This window comes from Sebastes fasciatus, chromosome 11 (assembly GCF_043250625.1).
Source record: "Sebastes fasciatus isolate fSebFas1 chromosome 11, fSebFas1.pri, whole genome shotgun sequence".
In the NCBI taxonomy this organism is placed as follows: Eukaryota; Metazoa; Chordata; class Actinopteri; order Perciformes; family Sebastidae; genus Sebastes; species Sebastes fasciatus.
The window spans coordinates 24,232,852-24,257,246 of record NC_133805.1 but is presented as its reverse complement, the minus strand read 5'-3'; the positions used below and the strand labels follow the sequence as shown (position 1 = coordinate 24,257,246).

General features: G+C 38.9%; 1 protein-coding gene across 2 annotated transcripts in view; it reads left to right on the top strand.

Moving 5' to 3' along the window:
* LOC141777464 (macrophage mannose receptor 1-like) overlaps positions 1–24,092 on the top strand; it is a 33,997-nt gene extending 9,905 nt beyond the window's left edge. The window contains exons 10-32 of one of the 2 annotated variants that reach the window (XM_074651726.1): positions 880–995; positions 1,182–1,330; positions 1,421–1,620; positions 4,585–4,703; positions 5,845–5,917; positions 6,039–6,192; positions 8,412–8,450; positions 10,214–10,377; positions 10,499–10,560; positions 10,906–11,006; positions 12,428–12,570; positions 13,423–13,528; positions 14,163–14,290; positions 14,446–14,478; positions 15,165–15,206; positions 15,944–16,046; positions 17,617–17,849; positions 18,072–18,237; positions 19,800–19,967; positions 20,057–20,173; positions 21,120–21,278; positions 23,312–23,347; positions 23,450–24,092. In XM_074651726.1, coding sequence (XP_074507827.1) covers positions 880–995; positions 1,182–1,330; positions 1,421–1,620; positions 4,585–4,703; positions 5,845–5,917; positions 6,039–6,192; positions 8,412–8,450; positions 10,214–10,377; positions 10,499–10,560; positions 10,906–11,006; positions 12,428–12,570; positions 13,423–13,528; positions 14,163–14,290; positions 14,446–14,478; positions 15,165–15,206; positions 15,944–16,046; positions 17,617–17,849; positions 18,072–18,237; positions 19,800–19,967; positions 20,057–20,173; positions 21,120–21,278; positions 23,312–23,347; positions 23,450–23,703 — 2,865 coding nt within the window. In that variant the 3' untranslated portion in view covers positions 23,704–24,092. The remainder of the gene's footprint in view (positions 1–879; positions 996–1,181; positions 1,331–1,420; positions 1,621–4,584; positions 4,704–5,844; positions 5,918–6,038; positions 6,193–8,411; positions 8,451–10,213; positions 10,378–10,498; positions 10,561–10,905; positions 11,007–12,427; positions 12,571–13,422; positions 13,529–14,162; positions 14,291–14,445; positions 14,479–15,164; positions 15,207–15,943; positions 16,047–17,616; positions 17,850–18,071; positions 18,238–19,799; positions 19,968–20,056; positions 20,174–21,119; positions 21,279–23,311; positions 23,348–23,449) is intronic. The other variant, XM_074651727.1, reaches the window with a different exon arrangement.
* The last annotated feature ends 303 nt before the right edge of the window (positions 24,093–24,395 follow it).

The window sequence follows — 24,395 nt, the reverse complement described above, 5'->3', positions numbered from 1 at the left end:
TGATCGATTAAAATATTTAATTGTGAGTAATCGCATGATTGTCCACGATTAATCGCAATAATTATCTGTTCTAAATGTACCTTAAAGGGAGATTAGTCAAGTATTTAATACTCTTATCAACATGGGAGTGGACAAATATGCTTGCTTTATGCGAATATATATTTATTATTGGAAATCAATTAACAACACAAAACAATGACAACTATTGTCTAGAGACCCTCACAGGTACTGCATTTAGCATAACAAATATGCTCAAATCATTACATGGCAAACTCAAGACCAACAGGCAACAACAGCTGTCAGTGTGTCAGTGTGCTGACTTGACTATAACTTGTTCAAAACTGCATGTGATTATCATAAAGTGGGCATGTCTGTAAAGGGGAGACTCGTGGGTAACCATAGAACCCATTTTCATTCACATATCTTGAGGTCAGAGGTCAAGGGACCCCCAAAATGGCCAAGCCAGTTTTTCCTCGCTAAACTTTAGCGTAACTTTGGATCGTTATTTAACCTCCTTCAAGACAAGAGAGTATGACATGGTTGGTACCAATGGATACCTTAGGTTTCCTAGTTTCATACGATGCCAGTATCTTCACTCTAGCTCTGAGCCCACTACAACCTCCGAAAGATCGATTACGTTAATGCGTTAAGGAAATTAGTGTTGTTAAATTGAATTTGCGTTATCGCGTTACTATGGCAATACATGCTGGAAAGTGAAAGCCAGATATCTTTACATGTTGTGGAATACTCAATGAAATAATAAGCAACCCTGTATTATCAACATTTTGTTTTGTTTAGCTTATTATGCTTTTTCTTAATCACACTAAATAAGGAAAACAACGTAATGATATTTTCCCACTTCTGTTTCCTACAATCCAGGGGTGGAAAAGACATGGCTCGTATTGCTACTTTGTAGGAACACAGACAAAGACATTTGATGAAGCCAAAGATGACTGCAAGAGCTCAGGTTCCAAATTAGTTGATGTTTCAAATGGGTAAGAACATTTATTTTGATTCCAAATATTTTGAGCTACCAAAAAGAGCAAGCTAGATTTCAATAGTTCAGATGTTATGGGATTTATTAGGACTTGCAAACAAAACTCAAATTAAAAATGTCTGCAACTATACATCATTCATAATTATGAGAAATCCAGTGATCCTAATTGTGTAAATATTTCCAGGGTGGATAACGCCTTCCTTGTCAGCTTGGTGGGGTTGAGACCAGAGAAATACTTCTGGCTAGGCCTCTCAAATCAGAAAAACATTGATCATTTTGAGTGGACCAACACAAACTTAGTGAGGTTTACTCACTGGAACGCTCAAATGCCAGGTATGGAGAAATTTTGAACTCCATTTGTAAGATGTGTCCGAAAGTGGCTTCACAATTGACAGTTTACAATTTCTCCCTCAACAATGCAAGGTCACCAACAGGGCTGTGTTGCCATGACAACTGGGGTTTTTGCTGGCCTCTGGGATGTGCTGCCCTGCACCAATAAGGAGAAATACATCTGCAAACACCTGGCAGAGGGGGCAGTTGTAACCGTTCCACCGCCAACTCTTGCCCCTCTCGAGTGTGCGGAGGGCTGGACTCGAATAGGAACAAGACTTTCTTGCTATAAGGTAAAATCCAACGCAGTTTAACATGAGTGAAACACGTACGCCTGCAAATCTGATATATTTTCTAACTGACTTCTGTGATTAAGCTAACGATCAGTAACAAAATAGTTTTGACTAAAGTTTTTCCTCACTGATACACAAAACTTATGCATTTTATGCCCCGTCAAAGGGTGGCTAAGGCACAACATGAGACAAACTCATCTTCATCAAATCTCAGGTTTAAAGGGCTGATGTGTAGGATTTAGTGGGATTTATTGAAGAAATATAATATTATATTATATTCATAATTATGATTTAATTTACAATAATTTGTGTATAATCTCGGTTAGTAGGCAGCAACGACTCCTCTTTAAAGCAGCACGATTCATTTCTCACATAATCAGAGGACTCCCCCCACATATGCTTTTTCAAACAAAAATGTGTCACGATGAGTCCACGAGTGCTGTTTTTATGCCTCGTGTAGACCGTGCACACATGCCTCTGTCCACGCTAAGCGTTTTGCGGGCCCTCTCCCACTATACGCCGCTGTTTTCAGGCTGCTGTGTCCGCGCTAAAAGCTGCTAAAAATGCGGTGCGGGAATGATGAAGGACCAACGCCATGTTGGATCCTTATAATGTCCACTCTCAGCCAATAATCTGCCAATGCCTTCAGCCACTGGATCAATCCCTACCTCACTCTAACAGACCTGTGTTTGAAAACACACACACACCTGTCTATAGCTCAAACGATTAGATGGTTAATTGATTATTTGATCAACAACTGCAACAAGTTTGACAATTGAATAGTTTTTTAAGACATTTTTAAAAGGTATAATATCCAATAATTAACTAAAAAACATAATAATCCCTCTAAATCATCATCATCAATTATGCCCCACTAGATGTATGGCTGTGTCTGTTTCTGCAGAGACCCAGCAGCCCTCTGCTTGTATTTTCTCTTTTCTTCTTATTTTGATTTACTCTGGTCTCTTCTGGGCGTCTGCAAACAGCCTTTGGGCCCCACATGGGGGTGTAACCCCCAGCCAATAACAGCACGCAGGGTGTTCAGCCCATTCAGGTGGTCAAATATCGCCGCTGTGTCACACCCCGCGGCTTCTGATACCGACTCACAAGTCCCCTCTTTACTCCCGTAGATACAAAGCGGCCGTATTTCATGGATGAGAACAGGTTGTGTTATTTACATGTGCCCAGTGACAACCTGCTTCTTTCTGTGATGTGAGTGGAGCTATCATTGGTGTGTGTCTGTAGTTTGATGAGAGCAGCGCAGAGCCAAAGCTAGCAGACAGGAAGTCTGCATTCATTCAAAATCCAGCAACTCTGCACCTTCCTGCAGGATTATGTGGAATTTTGCAGAGCTAGTTGTGTTTATTTGTGTTACGAATGTAACCGCCATGAAATAATTAGAAAATAACGTTTTATTTCTCGGATTCACTACTTTGTTCGAACTAACGCCACCCTCTCTCTTCAGTCACTCTTTAACCCGCTTGACTTACATATTATACCTTTAAGTCAAAAATGCCAAATTTACCGGTTTCTGCTGTCTTTGCTAGTAAACCGAATACCTTTGGCGCTTTGTTATTGTTTGGTTGGGCAACAGTTGGTCAGACAAAACAAGTGGTTTAAAAATGGCAGCACTGACTTTAGGAAATCGTGATGGGCATTTTTCTCCAGAAATGAATTGATTAAATGAGAAAATAATCATACATTAATAAATAATGAAAATAATTGTTAAGTTACAGCAGGACTTGAGCTTAAGGACGTCATGTCGTCCAGGGGCTGAAAAAAATATGATCGCGGAGGATGAAAATTAATTTCGGGCCGAATTTGGGACGAGAGTTGAAAGAAATATACCCGTGATGAATGAATGCATGTTTTGTGTAGCACACCGTTATTATTAAACCTCCTTGACAACATAAAAATACACACGCACACACACTGTCAGTGCCCGATCCGTCCCGCACATACACACACACACACACAGCACATAACGCCGGCCTCTGGCCTCACGATAGCAGGGGAATTATTCTCCAGTCAATGAGGTAAGCTTTCTAGTATTAACGTTACCAGTTAGCTAACGTTAGACTGTTTGATGTTAAAGGTAACGTTACAGTTAAAACGCTCTTTACCCAGTCAGCAGCCGACTTTTGCATTTACAGTGAGTGAGCTGACGTTGACGTTACGTTAACTATGAGGAGTCAAAACTCCGCCAAAGCTCAAATTCTGTTACTAATGTTAACCACTTATTTACTTACTTACTTCTCTTCATCCCCTATTTGTCATAAGGCTGCAATGAAATCTCCTCCAACACATTCTGGCCGTGGCAACTTGCTGCTCCTCTCCCCATGACAAGTGCATATTGTCAAGCAGCTCCTCTTAACTTTGAGCAGGGCCGGTTCAGGCTTTTTGGGTGCCCATATGCAAAATCTTGTTTTTTGACCAAAGGCTACTTTTTACACAGCTTTAGCTGCATTGCTAACATCAAAATCAAAACAAACATGCAAACTATGAATAAAAAAACAAACAATAAAATTACTTTTTAAAATAAAAAAAATAAAAGGTTTTGGATAAAATATAAATTTATGAACAAAAATAAACCACTTTTGATGTTCGATTTATGTTAAAGGTCACTTTGAATGATTAACTAATGATAATGTAGAATAAAGATTTCAAATTTGGGACGGTCCGCATTCATTTCAGGACGGCTTAGGTTGTATTTCGGGACGGTTCACGGAAGTGAAAAAAAGTTAGTTTAGAGCCCTGAGTTACAGCCTTACACTTGAACGATGTCAAGCTCTGTCATTCACACACTGAGAGAAAAGACCTGACATAAAACTAGACACAACCACAGTCGCAACATAACATGTAGTTATGTCTTTGGAGGCATTAATTTACTTCTTGCTTTAAATGAGGGTGAAGTGAAACTACCAAACCTTTAATTAAATTGTACCTTCTTGCCTTGTGTTTAAGTTGTTTTCAGACTACTCTTTAAAGAAGAGGACCTGGTATGAGGCCAGAGATTACTGCAGGGCCATCGGAGGAGACCTGCTCAGCATCCACAGTAATGAAGAGCTACAAGTTACAGGAAGGTACAGTATGACCTACTCTAATACAATTAGGGCTGCGTTTGACAAAATCTGAAAAATGAGTTGCATCAAAGAAGACCATTGTCATTCTTTCGAGATGCAGTAAATTTGTCACGTTTGTCATAATTTATATCAGGTGTTAAGCATGATCACTGGCAGAAAATCTTGTTAGTTTATATTAAAATTAGGGCTGTCAAGGTTACCGTGATAATAACGCGTTAATGCTAATTTGTTTTAATGGCACTAATTTCTTTAATGCATTAACACAACATGTAATTTTAAGGTTGTAGCGGGCTCAGGTTTAAAGCTAGTGTGAATATACTGGCATCATATGAAACTATAAAAACCTAAGGAATCCATCGGTACCAACCATGTCACACTAGCTCGTGAAGGAAGCTAAATATCGCTCCAAACTTAGGCTAAATTTTGGCGAGGAAAAGCTGGCATGGCCTTTTTCAAAAGGGTCCCTTGACCTCTGACCTCAAGATATGTGAATGAAAATGGGTTCTATGGGTACCCACGAGTCTCCCCTTTACAGACATGCCCACTTTATGATAATCACATGCAGTTTGGGGCAAGTCATAGTCAAGTCAGCACTCTGACACACTGACAGCTGTTGTTGCTTATTGGGCTTGAGTTTGCCATATTGTGATTTGAGCATATTTTTTATGCTAAATGCAGTACCTGTGAAGGTTTCTGGACAATATGTGTCATTGTTTTGTGTTGTTAACTGATTTACAATAATAAATATATATTTGCATTAAGTTAGCATATTTGCCCTCTCCCATGTTGATAAGAGTATAAAATACTTGACAAATCTCCCTTTATGGTACATTCTGAACAGTTAAAAAAATGTGTGATTAATTTTGATTTATCGAGACTAACTATGGACAATCATGTGATTCATCACCATTAAATATTTTAAGCGATTGACAGCCCCAATTAAAATGCAAATTACAAAATTCAAGGACTTAAAAAAAAAATACAAAACTGGTTGCAAAAGATAAAGATTGGCAAGTGTTGAGGAGGGCACCGGGACAGCATAATCAGATAACTATGAAATTAAGCAAAAGTTTGTTCCTAAAGCATTTTATACAGGTTGCATATTTAAATCATTAATATAAGTCGATCCATTATATTGTAGACCTAATGTCGCCTGGATTGGACTCAGTGCCCCTGACCCAGTCACCGGTTACGTATGGAGCGATGGATCCCCAGTAAGTTAACATTTTTCTCTTTCTACAGTGGTTGAGAAAATCTATTTTAGTTTATACAACTCATTTAAATGAAAATAAATCCATTTGCATTGCATGTTTTATTGTTTGCTTTTGTTTCCAGGTAAACTTCCAACACTGGGACGACGGAGAGCCAAACAATTTAAACAACGTGGAATCTTGTGTCGAATTTGAAGCATATAAGAGGCACTGGGGCGGGTCTTGGAACGATGTGCACTGTGAGAAGTACAATGGATGGCTCTGTCAGATCCTTGCAGGTAAAGCGTGGTCATTTCTTCACATGGGTTTCAAAGAAAAGCGTGAAATTCTTTTATAACATTTGTTGAGAGTTGAATGAGCGAGGTTGATTTTTTCAGCAATCAGTCTTCTTCATGTGTGTTCAGGCAGTGCTGGAAGTGGAAAAAAATAAGTGCCAGTAGTCTCTTATTCACATGTTGGCATGTGTGTTGGCCGGTATCAGCAATCTCTTGCGACCTATTCCTATTTATTCATTATGTCTTTATGCATGTTATACTGTGTCAGTCATAATTAGCTGTGGTTTTATAGCTATTATTATACTTGGGCTATGTATCTTCTATAGCAGGCCTATAATACTCCAATAATATTCCAACTGGAACATTATAGGGTTAAGGTGGTGTGTTTGTATATTTACCCATAGTGTTAACAGTTAAGTGCTTTGCTGTGTTATTTGTAGCCTATAGTAGGGTATCATTCAGGTTTTAGGAGCAGTGTCCCTGTCAGGATGCTCCTACATATTGTGCAGCAGGATAAAGAGACAGATTCTGAATTTTGACAGTGAATAAAAGGTACTAGCAGATGTTGGGTTTGGGGGTTCTCCCCCTAGAAAATTAGTTTTTGACTTAAAACTATGCAATTTGACATCATTTTGGACCATTATTATTAGGGCTGGGACGATACACCCATCTCCCGATTCGATACTATCACGATACTTGGGTGCCGATTTGGTATGTGTTGCGATTTTTAAGTATTGCAATTCTACAAGTATTGTGATTTGATATTATGATATAATGCAATTTTTGTTAACTTTTTTAACACTAGACCATGGGAAAAAGTTGAATTATACACTTCTAGAGACTTTTACTTTGGGAAATATCTAAATTGATATAGAAATGTTTTTTTTATTTCCTGCATGTATGTAGTCAGAGATGTACTGAAGTCAAATATATCAGTCATTGTCAGGCATGAATACATTTCCCTGACAAATTAGCGGTATTTTCTTTTGTAAGAATATGTAATGTTTTATACTTCTGGTGAATATAATCCATCAATCTTATTTCCATATATATTATTTTGTATATACAGTTCCCTTGGTCTTTAGACATCCATGGTCAGCTCCATCGTGGGCTGGTTGAATGCATTTAACATAAATGTCAGTATATGGGTGCGCCACAGTTGTAGTGTCGGACGATTTGACCACGGAGATGAGAGTGACGGCTGTACATTACCGCAATACGATAACGTTTCCTTTCCATGACAGAGCTAGCATGCAGCTTTAGCTTTGCTTTTCCTGTCAATGTGTTAAACCTAAAGTGTTTCCATACTGTACTGTATGTGTAGTGTTTACCAATTTGGTTTTAAAATGTAAGAGTTCAAGTCATATCCATGGGGACCCTCTGCCGTTTTCTGCTTTGTCGTTTTGGCTCACTGGGGCTGGCTATGATTTGTTTTGGTTGACGGATATGGAATGGATATGACGTCAAGTTACTCAGACTACAACAATAAAAGCGGTAACTTCCTTCTACCTCTGGATAGACTCAAATGAAGAAAATTGGCGTTGATTCTGGCATTAAAAAATCTATTTCAAAAATCGCGATACATAGGTGAATCAATTTTATTTCCCCACCTCTAATTATTATTACTAGTTAAATGATTATTTTATTATTTACACATACCAAAAGCCTTCGTCTGAAAATTGGAAATGTTTGCCCTAAAAGAGCAGTTTCAGAAAACTATTAAATAATGTTTCTTTAATTATATTTGTTGACAAATTAAAAAAAGTTATGACGGACGGTTCAATAATTACTTTACAAAAAGGATATGAACATTGTATTGATAAATTAAAGCACCATCATTCTCACCTCGCCTCCCCTCTGCATCGGCTCGTCCAGATGTTCCCCACATAGTTTTTATGTTCATACGGCTTATGAGACGCAGTGCAAATACGGTGGCGCTGCACTGTTATGGATCGCCATTATGAATCTCCCAGAGAACCTGATATGGAGAGGGCAGAAAAGAGTACCGGCAGCTTTTGAAAAGTGCCAATGCTCAAGAAAAAGTCACGGTACGCCAAGAAGTAAAATGAAGAAGTGCCGGTACTGGTTTCCGGTGAGTACCGGCCCACTTCGAGCACTGTGTTCAGGTGTATGCAATGCAATGCAATTTCAACCAGGAGGCGCCAACTATCATCTTAATTCTCTTCTCTAAATACATTTATCTTCACTTTATGTCCTTTCAGGAGCAACTCCAAAGCCACCTCCAGACCCTGTCACTCCTGGTAAGTAGGCGATTATGTATGTGACCACATAGAAATAAACTATTTTAAAAAATTTTATCGTTTAAGTACAACTGAAATGAAATTCCGTGTTTTTTTTTTTTGCTGCATCATACAGGTTCAATCAGTGAATTACGTGTCCTGTGCCCTCTTTTGAAAAAAATTATATTTTATAACTTGGTTTCATTACAGCGCCCCGTCTGTGTTTTTTTTTTTCCAGTTTGAGTGTCGCTGATAATTCTTTTGTGTTTTTCTTAGGGCTGTCAATCGATAATTTTTCGCACATTGTCAAGTATTTAAAGACCCCTCCAGCCAGTTTTACTTCCTGTTTTTTGGTTAACATTCTTTCTCAAACAGAGAATGCGGGTGTGGTTAATAGTCATACGTAATTCATGGCAACCGTCACATTTTTTGAATTTTGGTCCCGTGTTGGTACCGAAGTATCGGTACTTGTGACATCCCTAGTCTTCTCCTCCTGGCGAGGCGGCCGTCTGGCTGCTGCTCCATTGAGGAGCCGCACTGCTGCACGCTGGCCACAGTGCACCAGAGGGCGGATAGACATGTTGCCGTGGTTCGCAGTTTGAAATGCAGTTTCGTGATGTTTTAGAGTTGCACAGTCCACCAGCACCGGCAGCTCTCGCCTCAGCTCCCAGCACCGATGCCACACTGGGCTGCACTGCGATTCGTTTATTTCTTCAACGGGGCTTTTCTCTGGTTTTCTGTTGTTGAAAGTCGTGCGCTCCCTTTTTTCAGACCTCTTAGAGGCCCGTAAACCTCCGGTAATGGCTGCTTTCTGTTAATTTATCTCCAGCAGAAGGAGATAGTAAAGAAGAGAGCGAGTGAGAGAGACAGTCTGTGTGTTGTGTTAATTCGTCAGTGGGATTTTGTATCGACTAATCCACTGCGTTAATTGCACCCGTTCACTGCACACACAAATGCCATAGTGAAAATAAACACACTAAAGTAAGGGGTAGGAAAATAAAAATAAAATGTAAACCCTCAGTTAGCTAATGCAGCAAGGTTGGTTAGCTAATTACATAACTAGCTAACTAACTAGAAAGACAAACTGACAGACAGATGAACAGATTAATCAGTTTGCCGCTGCTCAGACGCAAACGAGCATGAATGTGCCTGCGTAAGCTTTGAGGATGACGTATGACTTGCGGCTTCTACTATAGTCATACGTCTTATTCCCGTTTTACCAACAACCTAATTTTTTTAAAACTTTGAGCACAAAATTAGGTTATTTGTCAAAACATATCAACTAAGTCAGGAAATCTCTCAAGTAAATATGAAATATCATAGAATACACTGGACGGGGCCTTTAATACTCTTAAATATATTACATATATGATATTGTCTCATATAGATCATAGGCCCCAGAACTGAATTACACCCTCAATGCCCACTGGCTTTGACAGCGTTTCAATTGTGTTTTTGTGTTTTCATCTGGACGGAGATTGTTTTTAAACCGTGCTTGTGTGGACGGGATTTTTTTTTTAGAACAAAGGACGAAAAATACCGGTGTACCTGTTGACTAGGTCTTAGTTGCCTAAACCTAACCATATCTTAACAATTAAGGTGGCATATCACAAAACACTCACATAAATTGTTCATTATGTAAAGCCACAACTGATAATTTAAGTATACGGGCTTGGTGACATTACCATGCAGCAGCTGTGACTTCTTTGTGGGGTGGACCTCAACTGCTACATGCCTTTGAATTTAAACTGCTGATATATTACATATTTCTAACATGTTTTCAGACTACAATATAACGTCGGACGGGTGGATAGAACGGAACGGGACTCAGTATTATATTAACAGAAATCGAATGGCCATGGATGAAGCTCGTAATTTCTGCCAACAGAAGCATAGTGACTTGGTATCCATCAACAGTGAAGCTGAAAGTGTCTTTTTGTGGAAACGGGTAAGCAGCGATTTTTATAATACATAAAACAATTAAAGCAATAACCATGGCATTTAGCTTCAGTACATACTGCAGTGTAACGACTGCTGGTTTTACCGTGTGCCTCTATCTGTGTGTGTAGGTGTCCGCAAGTGAAAGCCGTTACTGGATAGGCCTGACAGTAGACCTTGATCGAACATATGAGTGAGTATGAATTAAATACAAATGAGAAAGAAAGTCTCAAAAATATAAAAAAAAAAAAAAAATCAGACAGAGAAGAAGTCCTAAGAAAAATGACATGACCAGTCACCAGTTAAAAATACGTCGGTAACATTGTTTATTGTTGAATTTAGCTTTCATTCTAGACAGTACAGAATTATTGTGTGCATCATTATGTTACTTGTTTTTTGAGATTTGAACCTGGAAGAATAACAACCATAACACAGTTCCAGCCCTTAGATTTGAATCAGTATGTCATTATGAAAGTAATATTTCACAATGAGTTGTTCTTGACAAAATTTCGACTGATTTGCTTGTGTGGACATTAAGGTGGATGGATGGTTCTCCAGTGTTCTTTCAAAAGTGGAATGAAGGTCAGCCTGATTTCAAGAATTATGATGAGAACTGTGCGGCCATGTCTCCTTCTACTGGTGAGTGAACTGAAATATGATTTACCTTCACTGACACACACGCCAATGACAAAAGTTGTAATCCTTAAGACTTCAGTCCTGGTTGATCTGGCGACACCCGTGGCTACCGGAAATACAACTGGTGCATCCGTTTACAGCGCAGCCAAACAAATTCCCCTTGTTTTAATGAAGAAGACCTTTTTGTTCCATTACCATTTACATTGATATGCTGACAATAACGCTGAAAATGCCCGTTGTTTTGTACTGCAGGCGCACTTTTGGTGAAGGATAAGTGCTAATCACATTGACAAATACATTACATTTCCTGTGGCTGCTTCACAATACACCCCGTGTTTTGCCAGTTGAAGCTTTTAATGTGAAGCAGCAGTAGTAGGATGTGCCATTTAAAGGACCTGTGTGTAACAGTTAGGGGGATCTATTGGCAGAAATGGTATATAATATTAAGGCATTTTTTTTTCTTTAGTGTTTAATCACCTGATGATAAGAATCGTTTTGTTTTCGTTAACTTAGAATGAGCCTTTCATACCTACATAGGGAGTGGGTCCTCTCCACGGAGTCCGCCATGTTGCACTGCTACGTTTCTACAGTAGCCCAGAATGGACAAATCAAACTCTGTTAATTTTTCTTGCTTGCCTCGGAGTCCATAGCTTTACTCACTCCCATTGCCGCCGCTCTCTTTTCTTGCTTCACCTCTCACTTCCCACTTCCACACACACTCCACGCACTGGCTCTGCTCCAAATGACATATGCTACTCTTACAACAAATAGCTCTAGAGAGGACCATTCATGTGTTTGCGTTGGCCACCATAGCTCTCCAATACACTTGGCACATGGGAGAGGCTTCAGTTGGTTGCAATCTCCTCACCTCACTGCTAGATACCACCAGATCCTACACACTGGACTTTTAAGACAGTGTAAAGACTGCGGACAGTGAGGCTATCAATTAGATAAAATTGCGCTAGATGAATCCCTCAGTTTTTGTTTTTGTTTTTTTTAAAGATAATTTTTTTGGCATTGCCAACCTTTATTGATACGATAGTGGACAGTTTAGAAAGGGGGAGACAGGGGGCGACATGCGGATATGGCCGCAGGTCGTATTTGAACCCTGGCCGCCACGGTTAGGACTTAGCCTTGTTATATGGGCGCCCGAATTCCTCGTTCTTAAGTTGATTTGAATGTAGCGCTGGAACGGAAGACTCCGCCACTAATAATAAAAACACAGTAGATAGGTAATTACTGGAAGTGAATACATTGAATGGCTATTGCATATAAAATGCTCACCAATAATAGCATCAAAAAGGGGGTTTGCTTTCGTGAAAATCTTAAGGATTATAACTTTAACCCCTTATTTGATGTTGAATTTCAAAAAGCACATTGTATTTGCTTATGTATTGATTTCCATGTCTTGGATTGGTTCACAGGGTTCTGGCATGATTCTAATTGTGGGCATGAGTTTAGGTCCATTTGTAAACGCAGTGGCTCACCACCTGCCAACACCACTGTGCAACCCACAGATGCCCCTACAGGTGGCTGCCTACTCCCCTGGAAAAAATTCAAGTCTAAGGTCAGAGGTCACTTTAAGCTTTTAAATGAGTTGTGTTGAAAGGATGGGTATAAAACTAATGTAGGACAGAATTAAATTATTGTTGCTTGAAATGACATTGGCCTGTGATTGAACAGCACTGTCTTTTAAACATAGATCTTTTTTGTTACACATTTTTATCTAATGCTCTTTTGAGATGTCACATTGAGCTGCTTTGTAATGTGAAATTGTGATCGATGTAATAGAGTGCTCCAGGGATGACACATTTTTTTAGGCATACCAGGAAGTAAGAATTGTCAAATTGTCGAATCCCTCGACAAAAACCCAATGGGATTTTCCATTGGGTTTTGGATTATTGCAGAAAATAAGCTCTGTGGCAAACAAACGTTTATGATACTTACACGTTTTGTTCAGCAAGAGAATTTTCACAAATGAACATCAAGCTAACGTTAGGCTATAAACAAACTACACCAGGGTAGCATGAGCGCGAGTATACACAACAAGGCGGTAAAGGCGGACAAGTCGGCGTGATGACGTTTAGTAGTCTCATTTAGCCGCTTGTTAGCAAACGTGTTTTTTAAGACAAATAAAGGCTTCAAAATGTACGAGTGGGGTATGTATTGATCTATTTTATGTAGTAGATCAAAACTTTAAAATCTCTTGGGCTTGTGTTAACCACAGATCTTATTTCAAGCATCTAACTAAAGCCCCATTCAAAAAACCCATTGACTTCCAGATGAGGGAACCAGAAGAGCTAAAATACTAACTAATTTCCGGGTTTTAAGACTCATTCCTGTAGCACTCTACAACTAGGACAATATTTGAGTGGTTGTATTTTCAGTTGTAAATCAATTTATCATTCCTCACCTCTAGTGTTACAACATCATTAGAGACCAGAATTTAACATGGGATGGAGGGAGGAAACATTGCCAAGATATGGGTGGAAACTTGGTCTCTATTCCCTCAAGACATGTGGAAGGTTTGTTTCACAGTTTTTTTTGTTTTTGTTTTTTCCTGGTAAAATATCCACTGATCTTCTGAACTTCTTCTGTTCATTGATCCATTTATTTGATACATTTGATACTTTTATTTCTTTCATACTTGACGACTGATTCAAATGTAGGGATTGTGATGGTTGTGAGGCTGGAGGCTCAATAATCACTTAGTACAAAACTGTTTTATTAAAGATAAAGTTTTAAAATGCTTAAGTTACTAATGTTTATACAATGTAAAACAAATCTAAAGCTCTGCTAGCGGCCTCTAGAGGTGCTGTTCACCAAAACTAAACTGGTTTGAAAAAAAACAAATCCTTTGCCAGAGCTCTGTGCTCTTTCTAATGAGGTTAACTGTGAATGCCACTGATTTCTGTTGTTGCCCAGTTTACAGTAGACCTACATGTCAGAAACAGGCGTACTACAGTGCACCTCCAAAAGTACAGAAAAAAACAAAGAGCCAAACAGCACAGGTCAGACTCTGCAGGGGTCTAGTATAGTCAACAAGGATGTACAAACAATGAGAAATCTATGCACGTCTATATTTAGGGTTAAACTGAAGGGGAAAAAAACGTCCATGCAAATATCTGATCGTTAAATCATTATCTGTTAAATTTTCAGTGTTTTTAATGAATCAAATGGCTGACACACCTACTACAGACCTTTGGATTGGTTTTCACAATACATATTCATCTGGATTTTTTTGGACTGATGGGCGGCCGAGGCAATATAACAACTTGAATATTCAAGTAAGTGGACCGAATCCGAATTGCGCTTTATAATGTGATGCAAGTGGGTTGTGTGTAGCACTTCGGATAATTTGTGTGTGTGTTTGTGTGTGTGTGGTTGTGTGTGTATAAAAATGTGACACTTTGTTTCTCCATTGTCTTTTTCTCCATTTTAGAGCCTCCGGGGAATACATCATGATTCATATTGGGTAACATATTCAAATTTTACTTGAGGCCTAACAATGTAGCCTAGTATACATCAAGTAGGCACAATCTATTTTCACTAATGTGAAGACTAGGGCTGCAACGGTTCGTGTATTTATGCCAACCATCACGGTTAGGGGATTCACGGTCCAGTGCACGCAGCTGTACGCAGAAGACACGGTGTGTAGATTGACGCATGTAATGTGGAACCAAAGTTCTCAAGCGCAAGTTCCGCCCGGAAACTTAAAGCTGTACGCCGTCAGCAACATTTACTGAGGTTAGCGCAACAAGCTGATTGGCCTATTTTGACCTTTTTGCCTTTTGAGAAAGTGTTTGTACAGTGCAATACAGAAGTGTTTGAAATGTCCCTTATTTTTATGATGAAAAAAGTTAACCAAATTTGCCATTGGGCAAAATGCTACCTCAGTCCCCAGCAAGAGGATTTTGTCTGTCTTTGACACTTGCACTACTGTCTGGTCAAAATAAATGAATAGAAAGGTATCTGAACAGAAAAATAACGTGTTTTTTTCTCGCTGAATGAACACACACCGGACCGTGACTCCTAAACCAGGTTATGAAATGAACCATCACTTCTGTGTACCGTTACACCCCTGGTCAAGAAAAAAAAAAAAAATTCTATTATTTATTTTAGTATTTATGCAAGTTTCAAATATCTGGTTTTACATTGCAGATATTTCATAGATATTTTCAACAAATGTACGAACAGAAACAGGTAAGAAGTTTTTCAAACTTGACTGTAGAGTGAGATACCACTTATTTTGTCATGACTTGGAGAAAAATTACAGTAACAATTGTTTTGTAACAATCAGACGATCACATTTTACATTACACTGTAACAACTCAAGATCTTAACAGCTAACAACTTAACGGCGGGGACCCTCCAGGCGTCAGAAGCTCACGTGCAATGCACCCTGGTACATGTAGGCACTGCCAGCACAGCTCTGTGAGCAGGAGAACTCAGCTTTTTCGGTCAATATAGCATGCAGTGAGGAATTTATTTCTTCAATTGACTACATTTACCATCAACACTGATTGGACAGGAATTAAAATACAATGACACTATACTTATTTAAAGAAATTAAAATTGTTCTGCAACAGACCCTCACACTGAACATTGGGATTACTGTACTACTGTCTTCAGATGACACTGTAATCAATTTATATTTGTACATTTTTGTTTATATCTGTTGATGCAAGATTGACCTATGTCTATAGTATATGAATGAGACGTCCTCAATGACATAATTTCTATTAAGAGGGGGCAGCAAACGTTTTCTGCCATTTCTTTTTTTCCATGGGATAGTAGGCCTTCATTAAACATGAACATACTATGATTGCTATTAGAGATATGCTGTATTTCTAAAAAGAAAATGTATTATCATGCCACTGTACATTAGTTCCTGACCGAGTTCTCTTTCCTCACTATTCTCTCTCTCTGTACATCCCCAGAAACAGTGTGCTGTGATCAATACTAATCCTTCCCTTGGTATTGGGAAATGGGTACCAAAGGTCTGCAATGACACCAATGGATTTATTTGTCTTCAAAATGTTGGTGAGCCTCTGACCTTTATCTTGGACATATGTGGTCTAAAAAATGGCTTTACGTTAGTATTAGGGATGTCACGATTCTCCAAATGCATGATTCAATTTTTTTAAGGTCAATGGTAAATGGACTTGCATTTATATAGCGCTTTTCTAGTCGTCCGACCACTCAAAGCGCTTTACACTACATGTCAGCATTCACCCATTCATACACTGATGGCAGAGGCTGCTTAGGTGCCAACTTTGCCCATCAGGATCTAATCTAAATACTCATTCACACACCGATTCACAAACCCAAATTTTGGGGTTAAGTGTCTTGCTCACGGACACATCGACATGTGACCCGGAGCAGCCGGGTATCGAACCACCGACCTTTCGATTGGTGGATGACCTGCCCTACCCTCTGAGCCACAGCCGACCAAAGGTCACAATTTGATTCGATTTAAACATGCCATTGTTAGACTATGGAGTAATGATTTGTAAAAATCATTGTTTTTATATCCTGACAACTGTCATTTACACTTTCAACAAATAGAAGATCCACTGGATGGCAGGAGTGGATGGATGTACTTTACAACAATAACGAGAGTTTCTCAGTGTTTACGAGGCACATCTGAATGCACCATGACGTCCCTGTCGGCGCCTACATACTGAACAGCAGGTTCACATCGGGAACGGAAGCGCCGAAGGCGCCACGCTATGTTAATCGTTGCACATTTCTTTGCGCCGCTCAACAAGCAATTCTGCTCCTATGCTGTTAACTATACTATACTTGTCTGTCTCGCGCTGTGTTTAGACACAACTGACAAACATGTGGAATAAATACGTAATTTAAAACCCATGATCATAAACAGCAGTGACACTTGGCTGTTTCTAATAAATATAGTGGATGGATTTTGAAATGTGATTGGGTGGAGGGACTTGGAGGGAATCGTAGGAATTAAAACTCCGGGAGAACAGCAGGGAGAAAGGGGAGGGAAGTCAAAGGTGTTCGCAACAATGCGGCACGGCAAAACACCACCGGTTGTTTCGCGTCGCCACATCCCGGTGGATGTTCACTACATGTACTGCCGCGCTGCAGTGACACAAGTCAGTAGAAAATAGGTAATGTTTTGCTTGAATGAATTAGACCACAGCCACATTGTTTTGGAAATGAAAACGCCGTTTTTTGACCACTGATATCCCAAAAAATCTCTTCCTTTCTCTCTCCATGTTGATCTGTTAGCTACTTCGATCAAAGAACGTACAGTATATTGATTTAATCCACAAACGATTGGCTAGCTCATCGCCCAAAGTCTCTTTTGGTTGGATGAATTTTTGTAAACGCCACCGAGTGCAGTATGAGTCAGGATGAAACCATTTAGAGGAAGAGAAAAGACAGGGATTTTGATGTAAAAATACTCTGATACTGGGTTTTTTACATCTATATGGCATATAACAAGAGGTAAATGAACAATTAAAAGTGGGAAATGTTTTTTTCATTTCATGGGGTCGCTAAGCGTCTATACAACAGAGCTCTTGACCTTAAGATGAATTGAAAAACTAAATTTGTTTCCAATCTAATTTCTCATCCTAAACAGATAAAGATCTCCCAGACTCCCCTGAACCAACAATTTCTAGTGACTATATCAAAATATTGAATGACTCTATCAAGCTTGTTACTCAACAAATCAACTGGGATGCAGCCAAAGAGCACTGTGAAGGTGATGGTGCCAACCTGGCTAGCCTGCGTAACGAGTGGTCTCAGGCCTATGTTGAGCTGCTGGCTATGAATCTCAAAACTCCTCTGTGGATTGGACTGAACAAAATGCAGGTACAGTGCTGAAGACCTCTAAAATAGCACATAGCAAAGTAACACATCTAACCTCTGCTTTTAACTACTGACTACTGTAAAAAAAAATTGACATCCATGCTGAATGATGTGAAAAAAGTTCATCATGCATTGGTAGAAAAATCTGAGATTGCAGATTATTTAAAAAAAAAAAAAATGTTGAATAATAAAGCTGAATGCAGTCTGATCAATCTTTGCTTTCAGACCAAAAGGTATTTCACATATATTGATGGCTGGCACATGAGCTTTTCTCACTGGGGTAGTGGTGAACCAAGCAGGAACAAATCTTGTGTCTACGTGGATGTGGATGGAAAATGGAAGGCCGCTGACTGCAAGCAGACCATGAAGAGTGTTTGTATGAAGTCTACAGGTACGTCAAATACCAGACTAATATTCATTTTAATTAGGGCTGTCAATCAATTAAAATATTTAATCGTGATTAATCACATGATTGTCCATGATTAATCGCAAACTAATCACACATTTTTTATCTGTTCAAAATGTACCTTAAAGGGAGATTTGTCAAGTATTTAATACTCTTATCAACATGGGAGTGAGCAAATATGCTTTCTTTATGCAAATGTGTGGCTATACACCGATCAGCCATAACATTAGGTCAGCATCCTGACCGGTCTGCGGCTACGCAGCCCCATACGCAACAAACTGCGATGCACTGTGTGTTCTGACACCTTTCTATCGGATTTGAGCTACAGTAGCTCTTCTATTTGATCGGACAACACGGGCCAGACTACGCTCCCCACGTGCATCAATGAGCTTTGGGTCTGACCCTATTGCCGGTTCACCGGTTTTCCTTCCTTGGACCACTTTTGGTAGGTCCTGACCACTGCAAACCGGGAACATCCCACAAGAGCTGCAGTTTTGGAGATGCTCTGACCCATTCATCTAACCATCACAATTTGACCCTCGTCAAAGTCGCTCACATCCTTACGCTTGTCCATTTTTTCTGCCTCCAACACAAAGTTCAAAGTTCAAAATGTTCACTTGCTGGCTAATATATCCCACCCACTGCCAGCTGCCATTGTAACGAGATAATTAATGTTATTCACTTCACCTGTCAGTGGTCTTAATGTTATGGCTGATCGGTGTATTTATTATTGGAAATAAATTAACAACACAAAACAATGACAAATATTGTCCAGAAACCCTCACAGGTACTGCATTTAGCATAAAAAATATGTTCAAATGATAACATGGCAAACTCAAGCCCAACAGTCAACAACAGCTGTCAGTGTGTCAGTGTGCTGACTTGACTATGACTTGCCCTAAACTGCATGTGATTATCATAAAGTGGGCATGTTTGTAAAGGGGAGACTTGTTGGTACCCATAGAACCCATTTTCACCCCTTTGAAAATGGCCATGACAGTTTTTCGTCATGGCTAGTATGACATGGTTGGTACCAGTGGTTTTCTCAGTTTTTTTTTGTTTCTTATGATGCCGGTATCTTCACTCTAGCTTTAAAATTGAGCTAACTGCAACCTCAAAAATATTGATTGCGTTAATGCGTTAAAGTAATTAGTGGCGTTAAAACAAATTTGCGTTAACACGTTATCCCGTTAACTTTGACAGCCCTAATTTTAATAAATGTATGTACACCTCATCCTAAATGCCAACATGTCTGAACATTAAGTTATTATTCCTTAAATGTCAAAATACCTCCTGTGCTTATCTGTTTGGAACATTATTTCAATATCAGTCGGTTTTCACTTTAATCACTGTTCAGAAAATGTTAATTATATGGATTGTAGACTTTTACCTTTGTACAGTATGCTTTTAGATGTGACAGTGTGTTGTTGTTTTTTCTATAAAATATCGTTCAATACTCTAAGTACCAATTTCAATGCACTGGATTGAAAGTATAAAAAGATCTAATTAGTTGATCCCTGTGTCATCAATGTCTCTCTCATTCACAGATGTACCACCAACAGAGCCAAGTGGTTTTCCAGGAGATTGCCCTGAAAACCCAGATACATTATCCACAGTCAAGAATTACTTCTGGCTACCATTTAAAGGTTACTGTTACGCATTTTTCACAGAAGGCAGATCGTGGCCAGATGCATCTGTTGAATGTGGAAAACATGGTAAGTCCTTTTTGTTGATGGTCTAAAATAATTTTAGGCACTAAAATGCATGTAGCTTTCACTAAGGACTTTGGTTTTGTTTTGTGAAGGTGGATCACTAGCCAGTATTGAAGATCCCTTTGAGCAAGAATTCATTCAAAGCAATGCAAAAACATTTAAAGACAGCCACAACAGTTTCTGGATCGGCTTGTTTAAAACTCACAAAGGTACGGTCACATTATTTGTTCTTTCACGAAAAGTCATATTCAGCTACACAGAGAGTAAAGACTATATAAGGAGAAAAACTATGCTTGGTGAACAGCTGATGAAGAAAATTATATATTAGGGCTGTCAATCGATTAAAATATTTAATTACGATTAATCGCATGACTGTCCATAGGTAATCACAAATAATCACAAATTAATCGCACATTTTTAATCTGTTCAAAATTTTTCAAGTATTTATTACTCTTATCAACATGAAGGTGGGCAAATATACTTGCTTTATGCAAATGTATGTATATATATATGAATATATTATTGGAAATCAATTAACAACACAAAACAATGACAAATATTGTCCAGAAACCCTCACAGGTATATACTGCATTTAGCATAAAAAAATATGGCAAACTGCAGCCCAACAGGCAACAACAGCTGTCAGTGTGTCAGTGTGCTGACTTGACTATGACTTGCCCCAAACCTGCATTTGATTATCATAAAGTGGGCATGTCTGTAAAGGCGAGACTCGTGGGTACCCATAGAACCCATTTTCATTCACATATCTTAAGGTCAGAGGTCAAGGGACCCCTTTGAAAATAGCCATGCCAGTTTTTCCTCGCCAAAATTCAGCATAACTTTGGAGCGTTATTTGCCTCCTTTCCGGCAACCTAGTATGACATGTGTGCCAATAGATTCCTGAGGTTTTCTAGTTTCATATGAAGGCAGTATCTCCACTCATTTTGACAGCCTTATTATATATACAGTACATCTAAGGTTATTTTGAAAAGAAAAAATGAAATTGTTTTAAAATATATATAAAAGATATTTATTAAGTATTCCTTCTCACAATTAATTTATATTGTTTACAACGTGTGGCTATTGTTTTCTCCAGAGTAACAAAAAGAGATTAAATGAGAAACAACACACTGAAAAAAATCTTTTCATCTCCAGAGGAGTGGTTGTGGGTGGACAAAACAGTCATGGACTTCACTAACTGGGCTGAAGATCTACCTGATCATCGCAGCTACGGAGGGATTAGGGCTTCAGACGGGACATGGAATACGGGCAGGCCGTGGTATAGTAGACCATACATCTGCAAAACACCCAAAGGTAAAATAATTATTCCTATATGGACTGAGTTTGAATCATAATGATGTTTTTTATAATGCCAAGATCGGACTACGCAATATTTTTGACTTGGCCGAGAGACATGACATACTGTACTACATGTTAGGGCTTCATTAATCATAGCTTTCTGTCTTTAAGACTTGAGTGAAGCATGTAAGTGCTTGACAATGTGCCAGGGACTGACCACTGTTCCAACCATAGACTATATATAAAGATGGACGACATGATAGCTCCCCAAAAGCGAAGCCAAAATGATCTTGATCGCCCCCTGCTGGTTGCAGTATAGGCCATAAATCCCGCCCCCTCCATGTTAGCGGATGGGACATGTCAAATACATTTTTCCCAAAGATGGATTCGGTCATTTTAGGTAGTTCACATCATGCTGATGTATGTTCAAGTGTTCATTTTTCTGATACGTTTGGTTTATTTAGTTATTTGATGCTATAAAAAGGGGGGTGAGACGTCATGATTCACAGCTGTGATTGACAGCTGCTGATTGAAGTAGTCGCGGAGCTGGAGGCTCAGGAATTGTAAGAGAGAGGAGATGTAACTTTAACTTTCCATCAGGGTCTGAAATGAACTTTTTTCACTGCCTGCCACTGTGGCAGGCAAGTATTTTGTTTTGTGTCTGCCACTCAGAAATTGTATCTGCCACTTTTTACATCTATGCGCTAAATGAAAGAATAACATTTTAGATCTGATGTCATTTAATGTTCAATATATTTGACATAAAAACATTGTAAGCATGGTAAATTACAGAGTTCAAATTACAGTACACAGTACTGTACTCTACTTTGCTATTGTCATCTACAATGGTTATTTGCATAAAAACACACAATTCAAATGATTATTTAAATATTTGCTATTATTATCATAAAATTATTTTTATATTTGCTATTTGCTAATATATATCTTGGCATTAGTAGTTTTAATAATGTTTTAAGTGTTAAGAAGTTAAACAGGTCATAATTTTCTCTCTATTATCTATTTTATATTGCTTTGAAAACATCTCCTTCAAACAACTGGATTTATTCAAGTTTCTCACCAAATTTTATGAAATTACATTTCAACACATCATGATAACATTGTAAGTTACCTTAACCCAATACACATTTTTACTGAACAGAACTTGAACGCCTCATAACTCAATGACACCTCCGTTAACGTTAGTAGCTCCATTATTTAACCAAGCAGGACTGTGCTGCCCACCGGCTGCTAACAGGTAACGTTACTAACTCTCCTCCTGTTGATTTCAACACAGATTTGTTGTTTACAGTGTAGCATTATCAGGGAAACAACAGGGTGAGCCCCTCAGGTTTAGTAGTCGTAGCGTCATACTTTTGTGCACTTTTTTTCCTCTACGCCATGACTCCGGTCCCAAACTTAATCATGATACAGCGTGTGTATGCTGTTGTGTCATTGTGCATGTGTAACTTTCGGAAAGCATCAATGAGAGGAATCGATAGTAACGGAGGCATGAGATGCCAAGGAACAGGACAACTAGTTCTCAACGAGAACTAATTCTCTAATACCATCCCCAGCATTTTCCCTGCCTGCCAAAGTGGCGGATGGCCTGACAATTTCACCCGCCACTGACAACATTCACCCACATTTGTCGGGTGCTAATTTCAGACCCTGCCTTCCATAACCGTCATCAGTCTGTGTAATAGAACGTGCCATATGATCATAAATATAGTTATAGAGATACTATGGTTAGCTGTTGTGTCTGTCTGGCCAAACAGCTACCATGGTGCTAATGTAGCAGCTAGGTGTTTTACATTAGCAAGCTGCGGCCTTACTTGGCTCGTGATTGGCTCAGGCGGGTACGTGGGCGGGACCTCAATACCGCGTTGGTTGTCTTCCACAATGACGCACTACATGTGAAAAAACAAGCAGTTGTAACGGCCAATGCTCATGTTTGTTTCTGTCTGTCAGGTTGGGCCATTATTAGACTAATATCGTGTAGTCTGATTTTGGTGTACAATTGTCACATTTCCCTTCTTTTTTTTTTCTAGTATTACCACCAATGCCGTCACCATCAACAACTACTAGTAAGTAACACCTTTTAACCTTCTTTATTGTTTGTAATTGTATTGCAAAATTGTGACTAAATTCTTTTGGCTGATCATCATCTACTTTTTCTCTCTGTGCAGTGTTTGACCATCCCCGTAGCCACATAGTTTTGGCAGTTGTGGTGGTCATTTCTGGGATTGCCATAGGAGCATTCATTGCCTACTTTCTCCTCTACAAGAAGTCTGCTCATCGTTTACCCATCCCTGACAAGTTAACCACCTTTGACAACCCACTCTTCTTCAGCGATGAGCAGTCACAGCCTTATGTGGTTGAAACCAATAATCTGGTAGAGAATGCAGAGGAAGAGAGCCCTGAGCCTATTATAACTGTATGATTCAAAAAGACAGAAAACATCAGAAACTAATGGGACACATGCTCTATTGAGGGCTCATGGTTGGTGGCTTTCTCTTTTGCATGGCCAATGATTTCAGTCTGTTCTGAAATGGGAGGAGCTTCAATAGAGTTGGCAAATGGGCAAAGCAATTTAAACTGTAGCTTGTTTTATTTGGAGTGATTGTTTGAAATTATATTAAATCATATATTTTGTAATGACTAAGAAGAGACTGATTGAACAGTTCTACACAAATTTTTTTTTTACTTTCTTATAAGTGTTAGGATAATGCTGTATATTTTGCTATTTGCTACAGATCTGCTGTGGTGTAAAGTCATGTGGTGTAATGTCTAAATAACATTAAAACAAATAAATAAATATATCAGACATGATTATTGTTACTGTATTTCATCCTGCTTACAGTTACATGATACACATACAAATGAGCAAAAGTGTCAGACAGAGTCAGAGTCCAGAGGCAGAATTGTGCTGAAACACAGAATAATTTCGATGTTTCCCAATTGCTTTGTCTACTAAGCAATTATTACAAGTGTTGTGCCCTGAATAGGGAAATATTTGTATTGAGACTCTTGACACGATGCCTACTCTCTTGCAGTCTCATGAGAATCTCTTTAATTTCCACAAACAATATCAACAGGGACATAAATTCTTATAACAGATTAAATATTACTGTA